The sequence below is a fragment of the Monodon monoceros genome, unplaced genomic scaffold, assembly GCF_005190385.1.
Source record: "Monodon monoceros isolate NGI ecotype Baffin Bay Population unplaced genomic scaffold, NGI_Narwhal_1 Super_Scaffold_11, whole genome shotgun sequence".
NCBI lineage: Eukaryota > Metazoa > Chordata > Mammalia > Artiodactyla > Monodontidae > Monodon > Monodon monoceros.
Genome location: NW_021703767.1, coordinates 45,702,561 through 45,717,472, shown reverse-complemented (window position 1 = coordinate 45,717,472; position 14,912 = coordinate 45,702,561). Strand labels below are relative to the sequence as shown.

The 14,912-nt window shown below is 41.5% G+C and overlaps 1 protein-coding gene across 6 annotated transcripts in view; it reads right to left on the bottom strand.

Moving 5' to 3' along the window:
• The window catches only part of CRYBG3 (crystallin beta-gamma domain containing 3), a 113,340-nt gene that overhangs the window by 5,752 nt on the left and 92,676 nt on the right, over nucleotides 1–14,912 (bottom strand). For all 6 annotated transcript variants that reach the window (XM_029213946.1, XM_029213949.1, XM_029213950.1 and 3 more), the window contains 2 exons: nucleotides 11,742–11,881; nucleotides 8,589–8,712 (listed from right to left, as the gene is read on the bottom strand). In XM_029213946.1, coding sequence (XP_029069779.1) covers nucleotides 8,589–8,712; nucleotides 11,742–11,881 — 264 coding nt within the window. The remainder of the gene's footprint in view (nucleotides 1–8,588; nucleotides 8,713–11,741; nucleotides 11,882–14,912) is intronic.

The following is a 14,912-nucleotide window of genomic DNA, read 5'->3' as shown; positions in this document are numbered from 1 at the left end:
CTGAATTTCTAAACAAGAATATAAACTAAAGCAGTGCCAAGAGCTTTACCAAAAAGGAAATAGGACCCATGATACTGTTTCAGAAACCTAGAATTCCTTTGCTGCGTTTCAAAGCTGTGGCCTAAATAAGCAAAGGAAAATAATCTATTAAAATACTATTTTGAAATTAAACGTTTAACCAGGAATAATTTCCCAAAGCACAATGCAAGGAGAATAATATATAATGTTAATTGTCAAAAAACTACGTAAAATCAGAGGACACTGTTCTAGCTGTTCTTTATCTCAGGGCCCTGAACAATAGGCAGGGACATCCTTCCCCAGCAAGGAACCCCCTTTCAAAAGTGAGGAAAATGTTCTCAGCATCCAACTTGGCTTCTAAAGTTTCTAACAACATGGGATTAAGCGTTATCATATAGTCGGTAAAAGCTAAACCGAAATCCCACTTCAGCCGTGCATTTTCCCCACGGCTTTTCAGGGCGGTTACCCATCATCTCATGTGACAGGACTGAGGAATAAGCAAGATGTGAGGGTCAGGAAATCCTGTACCACACACTCTGCCAAGAAAGTGCACTGATGTTTAGTATCCCTCAGTAGGGCATCTCTGGTTCTCTCAAAGGACATCATGAATAAAGAACCTTTCAAAATAAATGTGTTACCACAGCAATATGAGCCACGTGTTGTGTCAGACTCTTATTTAACCCTCACAGTGATACTGAGAGGTAAGCAGTGTGATCACTGTTTCATCAGTGAGGAATCTGAGGTGCCAAGAAATAAAGTGACTCACCCCAAGTCATAATGCGTCTGAGTGGCAGAGCTAGGATTTGAACCAACAGAACCAGAGTGGTAGGGATGAGCATGGGGTGTGTGTGTGTGACAGAGCGAGAGAGAGAAGGGGGCAGCAAGACCAATAATTAGGGTAACTTTATTGGCTACCATTTATTTACCACTTATATGTCAGATCTGGAAACCAGAGCCTCAGCATTTATACCCACTATGCTACCTACACTCGCTCAGTGCCTGAAGTATATGGTACCACACTGTAAATGCTTCTCTTATTTTGGAGGAAAGTAGGGTGTGGTTAAGAGCACAGATGTTAGAGCATAATAGGTATGGGTTCAAATCCTGGTTCTGACACTTGGATGACTTTTGCCAATTTGCTTTCTCTCTCTCAGCCTTCTTTTTCCTTCTAGAAAACAGGAAAAAGTTGACCTTTAGACAATGCAGGGGTGAAGGGCACCAACCCTCTGCGCAGTTGAAAATCTGAGCATAACTTATAGTCGGCCCTCTGCATCCCGGTTCCACATCTGTGGATTCAGCCAACCTTGGATCACTGTAGTACTGTAATGCTGTAGTATTGGAAAAATTGGAGTATAAGTGGACCCACGTATTTCAAACCCATGTTCAAGAGTCAACTGTAATAACTCCTACCCTAAAGGACTATTGTTGGAATCAAGTGTGAAAGTGTTTCTAAAGGGTTCAGAGAAGTACCAATGGCATATCTGCTGGCCACAGTACCCCTAAAGCCTAGCATGGGTTCCTACCCTCCGTGAAACCTCCCACCACTCCCACACATGTTCATGCTTCCTTCCTCTGAATCAGGCATTGCCTGTGGCTTTTAGATGATTACACACTGTTTTGCACATTTCTTAGCTTTTAATTTTTTTTTTTTTTTTTGCAGTACGCAGGCCTCTCACTGCCGCGGCCTCTCCTGTTGCGGAGCACAGGTTCCGGACGCGCAGGCTCAGCGGCCATGGCTTACGGGCCCAGCCGCTCTGCGGCATGTGGGATCTTCCTGGACCGGGGCACGAACCCGTGTCCCCTGCATCGGCAGGCGGACTCCCAACCACCGCGCCACCAGGGAAGCCCCTAACTTTTAATTTTCTAAAAAAGTTTTAGTACAACTTTTAAAGGTTACTTTCCATTTACAGTGATTACAAAACATTGGCTGTATTCCCCGTGTTGTACCATACATCCTTGGGCCTATCTTACAGCCAATAGTCTCTACTTCCTACTCCCCCTCCCCTATATGTTACCCCTCCCCAGTCTCCCCACTGGTAACCACTAGTTCTCTGTATCTGTGCATCTGCTTCCTTTTTGTTATATTCACTAGTTTGTTGTATTTTTTAGATTCCACATGTAAGTGATATCATACAGTATTTGTCTTTCTCTGACTTATTTCACCAAGCATAATGCCCTCCAAGTCCAACCATGTTGCTGCAAATGGCAAAATTTCATTTTTTTGTATGGCTGAGTAGTATTTCATCGTATGTGTGTGTGTGTGTGTATACATACATACATACACACACACACACACACATCACGTCTTCTTTATCCATTCATCTGTTGATGGACACTTAGGTTGCTTCCGTATCTTGGCAATTGTAAATAATGCTGCTATGAACATTGGGGTGCACGTACCTTTTTGAATCACTGTTTTTGGTTCTTTGGGACATATACCCAGGAGTGGAATTGCTGGGTCATATGGTAGTTCTATTTTTAGTTTTTTGAAAAACCTCCATACTGTGTTCCACAGTGGCTGCACCAATTTACGTTCCCACCAACAGTGCACAAGGGTTCCCTTTTCTCCACATCCTCGTCAACATTTCTTTTTTGTCTTCTTTTTGATAATAGCCATTCTGACAGGTGTGATGTGATATCCCATTGTGGTTTTAATTTGCATTTCTCTGATGGTTAGTGATGTTGAACATCTTTTCAGGTGCCTGTTGGCCATCTGCACTTCCTCTTTGTAAAAATGTCTGTTCAGTTCTTCTGCCCATTTTTAAATCAGGTTGTATGTTTTTTGTGTTGTGCTATTCAAGCTGTTTTTATGTGTTGTATATTAATCTCTTATCAGTCATATCATTTGCAAACATTTTCTTCCATTCAGTAGATTGCCTTTTCGTTTTGCTGATGATTTCTTTTGTTTTGCAAAAGCTTTTACGTTTAATTAGGTCCATTTATTTTTGCTTTTATTTCCTTTATTTTAGGAGATGGATCCAAAAAAATATTGCTGTGATTTATGTCAGAGTGTTCTGCCTATGTTTTCCTCTAGGGGTTTTATACTATCCAGTATTATATTTAGGTCTTTAATCCATTTTGCGTTTATTTTTGTATATGGTGTTAGAGAATGTTCTAATTTGATTTTTTTATGGGTAGCTCTCCAGTTTTCCCAGCACCACTTATTGAAGAGACTATCTTTTCTCCATTACATGTTCTTGCCTCCTTTGTCATAGAATGACTGTAGGTGCATGGGTTTATTTCCGGGGTCTCTATCCTATTCCACTGATGTATGTGTCTGTTTGTGTGCCAGTACCATAATGCTTTGATTACTGTAGCTTTGTACAATAGTATAGTCCGACGTCAGGGAGTGTGATGCCTCCAGCTCAGTTCTTTCTCAAGATTGCTTTGGCTATTCGGGGGTCTTTTGTTTCCATTATACATTTTAAAATTATTTGTTCTAGCTCCTTGAAAAATGCCACTGGTATTTTGATAGGGATTGCACTGAATATGTTGATTGCCTTAGGAAGTATGGTCATTTTAACAATACTGATTCAGCCAATCCAACAACACGGTAAATCTCTCCATCTGTTTGTGTTGTCTTCAATTTCTTTCATCAGTGTCTTAAGGTTTTCCAAATACAGGTCTTTTGCCTCCTTAGGTAAGTTTATTCCTAGGTGTTTTTTTCTTTTTGATGCAATGGTAAGTGGGACTGTTTCTTTACTTTCTCTTTCTGAAAGTTCATTGTTAGTGTATAGAAATGCAACAAATTCCAGCATATTAATTTTGGATCCTGCAACTTTACTGAATTCATTGATGAGCTCTAGTATTCTGGTGGCATCTTTAGGATCTTCTTTGTATAGTATCACGTCATCTGCAAACAGTGACAATTTTACTTCTTTCCAATTTGGATTCATTTTCTTTCTTTTTTTGTCTGATTGCTGTGGCTAGGACTCTCAATACCGTGTTGAATAAAAGCGGCAAGAGTGGACATCCTTATCTTGTTCCTGATCTTAGAGATTTCTTTAGCTTTTCATCCTTGAGTATAATGTTAGCTGTGGGTTTGTCATATATGGCCTTTATTATGTTGAGTTATGTTCCCTCTGTGCCCACCTTCTGGAGAGTTTCTATTGTAAATGGATGTTGAATTTTGTCAAAGGCTTTTTCTATATCTGTTGAGATGAACATTTTTTTTTATTCTTTAATTTGTTGGTGTGGTATATCACATTGATTGATTTGAAGATACTGAAAAATCCTTCCATCCCTGGGATAAATCCCACTTGATCATGGCGTATGATCCCTTTTAATGTATTGTTGGATTTGGTTTGGTAGTATTTTGTTGAGGCTTTTTGCATGTATGTTCATTAGTGATACTGGACTGTAATTTTCTTTTTTTGTGTGATATCTTTGCCTGGTTTTGGTATCGGGGTGATGCTGGCTTCAGAGAATGAGTTTGGAACTGTTCCTTCCTCTGCAATTTTTTGGAATAGTTTCAGAAGGATAGGGGTTAACTCTTCTCTAAATATTTGGTAGAATTCACCTGTGAAGCCGTCTAGTCCTGGACTTTTGTTTGTTGGGAGTTTTCGAATTACTGATTCAATTTCATTACTGGTAATTGGTCTGTTCATATTTTCTATTTCTTCCTGCTTCAGTCTTGGGAGACTATACCTTTCTAAAAATGTGTCCATTTCTTCCAGGTTGTCCATTTTATTGGCAGATGGTTGCTTGTAGTAGTCTCCTATGAGCCTCTGTATTTCTGTGGTGTCAGCTGTAACTTCTTTTCTCACTTCTGATTTTATTGATTTGGGCCCTCTCCCCTTTTTTCTTTCCTGATGAGTCTGGCTAAAGGTTTATCAAAGAACCAGCTTTTAGTTTCATTGATCTTTTCTATTGTGCTTTTAGTCTCTATTTCATTTATTTCTGCTCTGATCTTTATGATTTCTTTCCTTCTACTAACTTTGGGTTTTGTTTCTTCTTTCTTTAGTTGCTTTAGGCATAAGGTTTAGGTTGTTTGAGATTTTTCTTGTTTCCTGAGGTGAGCCTGTATCACTAAACTTCCCTCTTAGAACTGCTTTTGCTGTGTCCCATAGGTCTTGGATTGTTGTGTTTTCATTTTCATTTGTCCGTAGGTATTTTTTGATTTCCTCTTTGATTTCTTCAGTGATCCATTGGTTGTTTAGCTGTTAGCCTTCACAGGCTTGTGTTTTTTGCAGTTTTTTTCTTGCAGCTGATTTCTAGTCTCATAGCATGGTGGTCGGAAAAGATAACTGATTTCAATTTTCTTAAATTTACCGAGGCTTGTTTTGTGGCCTAGCGTGTGATATATCCTGGAGAATGTTCCAGGTATACTTTGAAAAGAACGTGTGTTTTGCTGCTTTTGGATGGAATGCTCTCTCTATATAAATTAAATCTATTTGGTCTAATGTGTCACTTAAGGTCAGTGTTTCCTTATTGATTTTCTGTCTGATCTGTCCATTGATGTGAATGGGGTATATTAAAGTCCCCTACTATTACTGTGTTACTGTCAATTTCTTGTTTTATGTTTGTTAATATTTACCTCATATACTGAGGTGCTCCTATGTTGGGTGCATATATATTTACAATTGTTATGTCATCTTCTTGGACTGATCCCTTGATCATTATATAGTGTCCTTCTTTGTCTCTTGTAACAGTATTTTAAAGTCTTATTTTGTCTAATGTTAAGTATTGCTACTCTGGCTTTCTTTTGATTTCCACTTGCATGGAATACCTTTTTCCAAACCCTCACTTTTGGTCTGTATGTGTCTCTAGATCTAAAGTGAGTCTCTTGTAGACAGCATATATACAGGTCTTGTTTTTGTATCCATTCAGCCACTCTGTGTCTTTAGGTTGGAGCATTTAGTCCGTTTACATTTAAGGTAATTATTGATATGTATGTTCTTACTGCCATTTTGTTAACTGTTTTGGATTTGTTTTTATAGGCCCTTTTCTCCCCTTTTTTCTTCTTTTGTTCTCTTCTAATGTGATTTGATGACTATCTTTAGTGTTATGTTTGCATTCCTTTTTGTGTGTATATCTGTTGTAGATTTTTGGTTTATGGTTACCATTAGGTATTTATACAGCAGTCTATATATATACATGACTGTTTTAAGTTGCTGATCTCTTAATCTCAAATGCATTTTAACTCGTCTCTATTTGTACTCTCCTCCCCTTATGATTACTGTTTTTGATGTCATGTTTTACACCTAATTGTTTTGTGTATCCCTTAACTGCTTATTGTGGATAGAGATGGTTTTACTTTTGCTTTGTAACCTCCCTACTAGCTTTGTGTGTGGATGATTTCCTACCTTTACTGCTTGTTTGCCTTTACCGGTGAGCTTTTTCATTTCATAATTTTCTTGTTTCTTGTTGTGGCCTTTTCTTTTTTGCCTAGAGAAGTTCCTCTAACATTTGTTGTAAAGCTGGTTTGGTTGTGCTGAACTCTTTTTAGCTTTTGCTTGTCTGTAGAGATTTTGATTTCTCCATCAAATGTGAACAAGAACCTTGACGGGTGGAGTATTCTTGCTTGTAGGTTTTTCCCTTTCATCACTTTAAATATATCACGCCGCTCCCTTCTGGCCTGCAGTTTCTGCTGAAAAATCAGCTGATAGCTTTATGGGAGTTCCCTTGTATGTTATATGCTGCTTTTCCCTCACTGCTTTTAATATTCTCTCTATATCCTTAATTTTTGTCATTTTAATTACAATGTGTCTTGGTATGTTCCTCTTTGGGTTAATCCTGTATTGGACTCTCTGTGCTTCCTGGACTAGAGTGACTGTTTCTTTCTCCAGGTTAGGGAAGTTTTCAGCTATTATGTCTCAGATATTTTCTCAGGCCCTTTCTCCTGCTCTTATCCTTCTGGGACCCCTACAATGTAAATATTAGTGTGCTTGATGTTGTACCAGAGGGCTCTTATACTGTCCTCTTTTTTTTTCTCTTTTCTTCTTTTGTTTAGCGTCAGTGATTTCCACTACTCTGTCTTCCAGCTCACTGATCCGTTTACCACCTACCTCTTTGAGAGGCTCTCCAAGACCAGCAGGTAGGTCTGGCCCAGGTTCTTATCAAATTACTGCTTTTGCCCTGGGCATTGTGTATGAGATTTTGTTTGCACCGTTTAAGAGTGACATCTCTATTTTCCCCTGTCCTGTGGGGCTCCCGAAATTAAGCCCCACTGGCCTTCAAAGCCAAATGCTCTGGGGGATCGTCTTCCTGTTGCAGGACCCCCAGGCTGGTGAGCCCAATGTAGGGCTCAGAACCCTCACTCCTTTGGGAGAACTTCTGCAATATAATTATTCTCCAGGTTTTGGGTCACCCGCTCAGGGGTATGTGATTTGATTATATTGCAAGTCTGTCCCTCCTACTCATTGTGGTTCCTTCTATATGTCTTCAGTTACAGAATGTCTTTTCTGGTAGGTTCCAGTCTTTTTCATCGATGGCTGTTCTGCAGATCGTTGTGATTTTGGTGTGCTTGTGAGAGGAGGTAAGCTCAGGGTCTTTCTAGTCTGCCATCTTGGCCCCTCCCCATTTTGCAGTTTATATTACTGCTTTGAGTTGGACATGTTTTTTACCCAACAAAAATGTAAGCTCCAAGAAGGCCAAAATCATGTCTACCCTTATACATCTTCCATAATTTTTCTGCATAATGTCAAACATTCACTTATCCATTTATACATTCATTCCTTCATTAAACAGATAGTCCCTGAGTTCCTACAATGTGCCAGACATTGTGACAGGGCAGAGTATGCACAGCCCCTGCCTTCACAGGGCTTCTAGCAGAGTGAGAAAGCACCCAGTCCAACAACAACTATGTCATGACAAACTGCAGGCAGTGTCTTGTAGAAAAAGAACCAGGTCTTTAAGGATGTAGTTTGGTTTTAGAGAGAGAGTGAGACAGGCTTCCTGGAGGACCTGAAACTACAGATGAACTTAGAAGGAGAAGTAAGAACTAGCCTGGCAAAGAATGGGGGGAGAAACTTCTAGACAGAGGGCAGAGCCTGTGTTAAGCGTGGGAAAACACTCTGTGCGCTGGTGCATGTGACAGCCATGCGTGTGAGTGGGAGATGATGAGAGATGAGGCTGGAGAAGCCAGGGGGAGCCAGATCACATAGGACACGTTGAAGAGATTAGACTATATCCGAAGTGCAGTGGGAAGCTTTTGAATAGAAGACTGACAAGCAGTAGGTGTGCAATAAATACTATGTTAATTAAATTGCCAGGATCCATCCTGAGTATTACATAAGTGGGGGGAAAAAGCCAAGTACTTAGGAAGTAAAACTAGTGCACTCTCAGAGTTCATTCTTCTTTCCGCTGCTTGCCACAGAGCTTAGGATACTTATTTTCCCATGAAAAGGCAACAAGCTCAGTAGGACTCCGGACTCAAAGCTAAAACCCAGTGCTGACCTTAGGTACAATTTTATGAATTAGTTAAAATCTATAAAATCCCCATCCTAATCAGATCCTCCCGTAACATAAGTGGCACTAAATTAAACGGTCCCTAGTTCAGATGCTGCGGGTTTTGACATTTCTACTAAGAAATGGAGCTATTTTGGATCGTATGGTTCTCTTCTCCTTACCTGCTTCATAGGACGGAGGGAACCAATTGTTTTCCATCCACTGAATGCTGTCCAATTCGGGATCTCATTAGGCTTGAGTAGGATTTGTCTTCCTAAGAAATTGGATCCTTCATAAGCTATCCACCTATACGAGAAGAGGAAAGAAAAAAAATGGGATGCTTAAAACAGAAAGCAATCTTTTAACAAAAATACCTCTTACTATACCATATAGGGTTCCTTCTTTAAAACCTCCAGGTTTGTAGACTGTTTTTAAGAAAAAACATTGTGTAATTGTATATTTTAATGGAAAAAGCAGGGAGGACTAGGAGAAAGCCCACTGGACTGTGGCTTAGAAGATTTAGATTCATCAGGAATCCGGTTTTCTTACGTCCAAAACAAGGTTCCCTCCAGCTTTAGGATTCTTTGTTCCTTTGATGATACCAAGTTTTTTTCCTAACATTTTAACATTCAGAGATAGACCGTAATTCCTCCCTAATCACCCAGTTAAAAACCACCTGTTTCCTCTCCACTCTTAGGCTCACTGTCCCACGTCCTTCAAAGCCTCTCTGGACAGCTCCAGTGACCTCTGCAGACACACCTCCTTCCACAACAACTCCCAGCAAGGGCTACTTAAAATTATCCACAGAAATCTGGTCTGAACCCTTACTTCAAGGTCTAGCTCCTTTGCAAATACTTCTCAGGACCCCAGGGGCCTTCAAATCGGGCCAAGTTACAGTGTGTCAAAGTGTGCAGCGCCTCAAGGTGAGTGTCTGGAGCCTGGAGACTCATTCAGTGGCACACAGTCACGCCCATTCCTTTCCGGACTGGCCTCGGCTGCTTCAGCACCCACAATGGCAGGTTGAATGCTTGTGACAGAGGCAGGATAGCCAACAAACTGAAAAGACCACGTGGCCCCTACTGAAAAGGTTTGCTGAGCCCTGCTTGAGGTGGTTATCAAGCTAAGGAGAATAAGCCGGGACTGCCAAGAGCATCTGAAATTCTCAGCAGGACTCCAGGTCATGGCATATGGTGCTTTCAGAAAGTAGGCATGAAGACGAGGTGGCTGCCTTGCTTGGTTCAGACGAAGCCTCCTGCTCTCCACAGCCAAGATCAGGCTTGGCCAAATTATGAATGGATGAACAAGGCATATGACCTTCCCTCTACCCCTTCTTGCCAACACAATCTAAACCATCAGATTGGTGCAGAGTCAGGACAGCATGACCACGGAGAGGTTGAGCTACCTCTCCAGCTTTGCAGATTCTTTTTAGACAAGCAGTGATGTCTCAGTTATAAAACCTAGGCAAGGTTTTAATAAACTATACCTCATTATATATTAATCTAATGAATTTCACAGTTAAAAAGCATTAACTTGGCCCCCATTACCACCACAGATCAGAGATGTGGCATAATACAGGGATTAAACAGAACAAAACTTGTCACTGAGGGCAGCTGGCTGTGCATTAAGTGGCATTCTGGGAGCCATCTGTGGCCTAGGAAAACCTTCAGACAGCCTTCACTAGTCCTTACTCCATGTACCAATTCTCTTTCAGAGAATCCAGAACAGTGAGAGGAGGTACATAATAAACTGAAGAGGAGCAATAAGAATGTTAAGGTAAAATGGCACCAGTTTTCTACAAAAGAGTGAAATAAGCTCGTGAGAAATTTCCAGAAGTGAGTCAGTAACTATCAGTTCCACTTAGAAATGTAAAGAAAAGAAATGTGTAAAAAATCTGTAAGGGACTTCCCTGGTGGTGCAGTGGTTAAGAATCCACCTGCCAATGCAGGGGACACGGGTTCGATCCCTGGGTCCAGGAAGATCCCACAACTACTGAGCCTGCACGCCGAGAGCCTGTGCTCCGCAACAAGAGAAGCTACTGCAATGAGAAGCACGTGCACCGCAAGGAAGAGTGGCCCCCGCTCGCCACAACTAGAAAAAGCCCGCATGCAACAATGGAGACCCAACGCAGCCAAAAATAAATAAATTTATTATTAAAAAAAATGCTGTGAAAGTCCTAACTTTCACAGGGATGTAGAATTCAGTTCATAGTTAGTTAAGTGGTAAATGATATATATAGGGATTAATTAAATGATATAATATAGGGATTATTATGCTTAGAGAGAGCAAAGCAATTTATGTTTAATAAACATCAAACCATGTGAAATGCTTTGCAGAAGAAAGTTTAAACTGCTGTACACGTGAATGATACAGAAACCACTTACTATAATAGTTATAACTCAGTTTTCAAATCAACTTACAGTCTCAGCTTTGTCTTTCATTATCCCCAAGATAGTTTAACAAGGAGAGTTGATTATCACACAATTTCAAAGTCAGAAGACATAAAAATAGGCATCTTTATATTAATCATCGAGAGCAATGTGTGTTCTTTCAGATGACTTTTGGTACCTAAACACCAAAGGTACAGGAGGAGGGGCAGGCTGACAGCCACTCTCAGAAATGGCCTGAGATGTAGATTTTCTAGGAAGCATTAGAGCTTCAACTTCAGGGCCCCTCCCTTGCAGGCCACTTACCATTTCTGTTCTGAATAAATTTGCAAGTTCATACCTAATGAAGTTCATACCCATCATTTTTCATTTCTTAGAGTCATCTCCCTAGGTTGTAAAAGTGCAGGCCCCGCAAGACCTGGATCCACCCTGACTGACATCCTGAATGAACAGCAACGCTGGTAGGTGGGCTGGGTCAGCCAGGACATCCAGCCTGAAAATAACTGCCTTGGAGCAAACAGCTCTAGAATAAACAAGATGTCAAATCAAAATACAAAAAAACCCTATTAGTTTTAGTCACTTGTCATAAGCAGGCAATGGTCTCAACCAGTCAAAGTTGCTGGTTTAATTAGTTTTCTTCTGAAAAGAAAGTGGGCTCAAATTGTTACGGTCATCTGGTCCACCTTCTCTAGGACACATGTTCTGAACACGTGGCAGCCCTTCTCTCCCAGCAGGCTCTTCTCCCAGACCACTGCCTGCTACTTCATACTGGACACAGTCCACCGTCTTCTCTTATTTGAGAGAAACTACTATTATTACATGGAGAGAGAAAAGAAGGAGTAAGAGTACCATCAGACCACGTAACAGCAGCTGTGGGGGAATAAAAAGCAACTGCGCAACTCTGTTCTACAAGAGTGACTGAAGCAGGCCAAGCCCTTGTCCCATACTTACAGTCCACTTTTTACCCACACAGACTGGGTGTAGAAGTGCAGGTCCTTGTTCAGAACAGAGTTCACAGCCTCTTCTAGATGTAACTCTCTCCCCTCACAATGTTCCAGCGCAAAAAGGCTAATGGAGGGTTCTTCAAAAACCTAACAGCACAGAAGAGAGAAAACATCACCATACACAGTGTCCACACCTCAGTGACATCCCAGTTAGAACGCAGGGTACCCTGGATCCACTGTTTCATATGCAGTTTACTGCTCTACCCTCTAATGGCCTTATAGTCAAAGCTGCAGTGGTGAGACGAGATTCCATAAATAATTTTTACTCAATTTTTTTGTAAATAATTGAAGCTTTAAAAAAGGAGTCTCGCTGTCATAATAAAAATGGAGACCTGGTTCCAATCACATATTAAGGTCTGGTTGTGCTGTAATACAGACCGCATTTTTGGTCCTGCCAATGCTTTTAGCTGGCCATAGAATAAACATAGAATGGAACAGAACTCGCATTTCCCAGGAGGTCACAGGAGCAGTCACTGAGAATACAAGACTTCTTGGCTCTAGGCTCTTAAGTATTCCCCCAACCCTCACGTCAGACAAGAATAGAATCAACTTTGCTCTTTCTCGTTCATTGGTATGACACCATGTTAGGCAACTTCTGGGGGATGAGAAATCAAAACAAGTCACCATCCTTATGTCTGGGGCATTACTAACTAGAAGCTAAACTAGAAGAACTGCACAGATATCGGAATGTAATCCAGGGCAGAGAAGGATATGCCCTATGAAAGTACCCAGGGGAAGCCCAGACTCTTTTTAGCAGAAGGGTGCAGGAATCAAGGAAGCTTCACAGACATGGTGGTGTAGGAGCTCAGTCTCAAAAGATGCCATGGATCTGGAGAGGCCTACGGAGAATAAAGGGAAGGCACTCTGTGCAAAGAAGGGAGACAGAAAGGCACGGGCCATGTTAGGGAAACAGCAGGTAGACCTATGTAGCTGGAACACGGAGTCCAACAAGAAACAGTGCCGAGCGCTCCCACTGTTTGCTATTGTGTATTGAGTTGCCTGCTTCTCCTTTACGCTGACAGGGCAGAGACAGATTTATTGCCGACAGGGAGTCCTTGAAGGCTTTTGGGCAGAGGAGTAGGAAGGGGCTGAACTATATGTAAGTTGGTACATGAGAAGCAGAGCACTGGGGACAGGGACTGTGGACGTTCAGAGAACAGTAAATAAACAGTCCAACGACCAGCTCTCACAAGTGACCTGCAGATACACTTGCATAAGAGCAAAATGACTTATCAAAGTGTTATTCCTGGCAGCAGTGTTTGGAATAGCAAAGGATGGAGAATGACTTAAATGTCCATCAAGTGGGCATGGGTTAAGTAAATTGTGGAGGAATTCTATACAGCTGTACAAAAGAATGAGATTGTTATGAAAGATCTCTAAGATATGTTCTTTAGTGGCAAAGACAAAGAGTAGTGCAGAAGAGCATATTTCTTATGCTGCCATTTGTGTAGAGAAGGGAAAATTTATGTACACACACACACATATAACATGTGCTTTATACACATTAAAATTTTCCTTAAAAAATCAATATAAAACTACTCCATGGCGAATGTGTCAGGAAACTAGGATCTGAGAAGATAAAAGGCCCAAGTGGAAGAGAAGTTTTTCACTGCATGCCTTTTGGTTCCTTTTGGATTTTTGAACCATGGAAATATTTATTCAAAAATTTAAATTGGTAATTATTATGCCTATGTTTGCATGTAAATGTGTTTGCACATATTTTTCTTTAAATGGACTTCAGAAAACTTATCTGGCAACAACATGAGTGAAGAAAAGAAAGAATGCAAGTATCAGTACAGGGGAAGAATCCTCCAGGCCAACGAAGAAGAGTCAGACCTAAAACAGGAGGTGGTGGTGGTGGGGGGGGGCGTTGGAAGGTTAGGATTGGCGAATAAGGGATGGCCAGAAAAACTATCGCAGTGATGAGAGAGACCAAGTGAGACAAACAGATGGAATGAGAAAGTGAGAAAAAACATGTGCGAGAGTGGGGCTGGGGGCACGGTGGTACACAGTCGACCCGTGAACAACAAGGGTTTGAACTGCACGGATCCAACTGTACAGGGATTTTTTTCAATAAATACGTACTACACAGTCTGAGGTTGGTTGAATCCTTGCATGTGGAACCACGGAAATGGAGGGCCACCAGTAAAGGCACACGCTGATTTTCAACTGTGCGGAGGGTCGGCACCCCTAACCCCCATGTTGTTCAAGAGCCAACACTAATTATAAGAAAATCTGGAGAGGAAATATGCCCCGCAGCTGAGAACTTATATTGAGAACTGGAGGTTTGAAGGTTGAGATAGAGGCAGAATAATCCTAACAGAAATGTCCAATGAACACCGGACCTTCTGATCTGGAGTTCAGGGAGAAGATCGAATGTAGGGATGATAATCTGGGAACTCTCAGAATCTGGGTAATAACTGGAGCCAGTTATGGGTAAGAAAACGGAAATGACAGGAGGGCAGAACTGCGCTGACAAACGAAGAGGGTGGTGATGAAAGGCAGGCCTGTGGAGGTGACTGAACTAGGAGAGAGGAGACAAAAGAGGACATATCACAGAAGTAAAGGAGAATGAAAATTATAAGGAAGAGTTGGCCACAGTATCAAATACTTTTGCAATGTCGAGGAAGAGGGTGACTGCGACGAGGCTGCTTGGGTTTGGCGACCACGGGGCAGCTGGTAACCAATGAGAGAGCTCACTGAGCCACATGCAGGAGATGAGGGGCAGAATCTAGGCTGAAAGGGCTGAGGAATAAGCGGAAAGAGATTGTAGACAGGGCATACAGGCTATTTCTTAGAGAAGTTTGGTAAAGAGGAGGGAAATCGGCGGCTGGTCCACGTGGCAGGCACGGTGGAAGGTGGCAGCATAACGGGAAGAATCTGAATGATGCAAGACAAGAGGGGTGGTTCTAGGGAAGAAGGCGGAGGTCCAATCCACTGTCCCATCAGTGCAGAACCCCTGATTGGAATCAGTCCATGAGGAAGAGGATCGCTTTGAAAAGGATGAAATATGCTACCTCTGAAACACAAGGAAAGATAGAGAAAGGATACCGAGAAATTTCCAGGTTTCTAAAATAGGTAAAACGTGTTGTAATTTTCTCTTTATGTTATGTGGCAA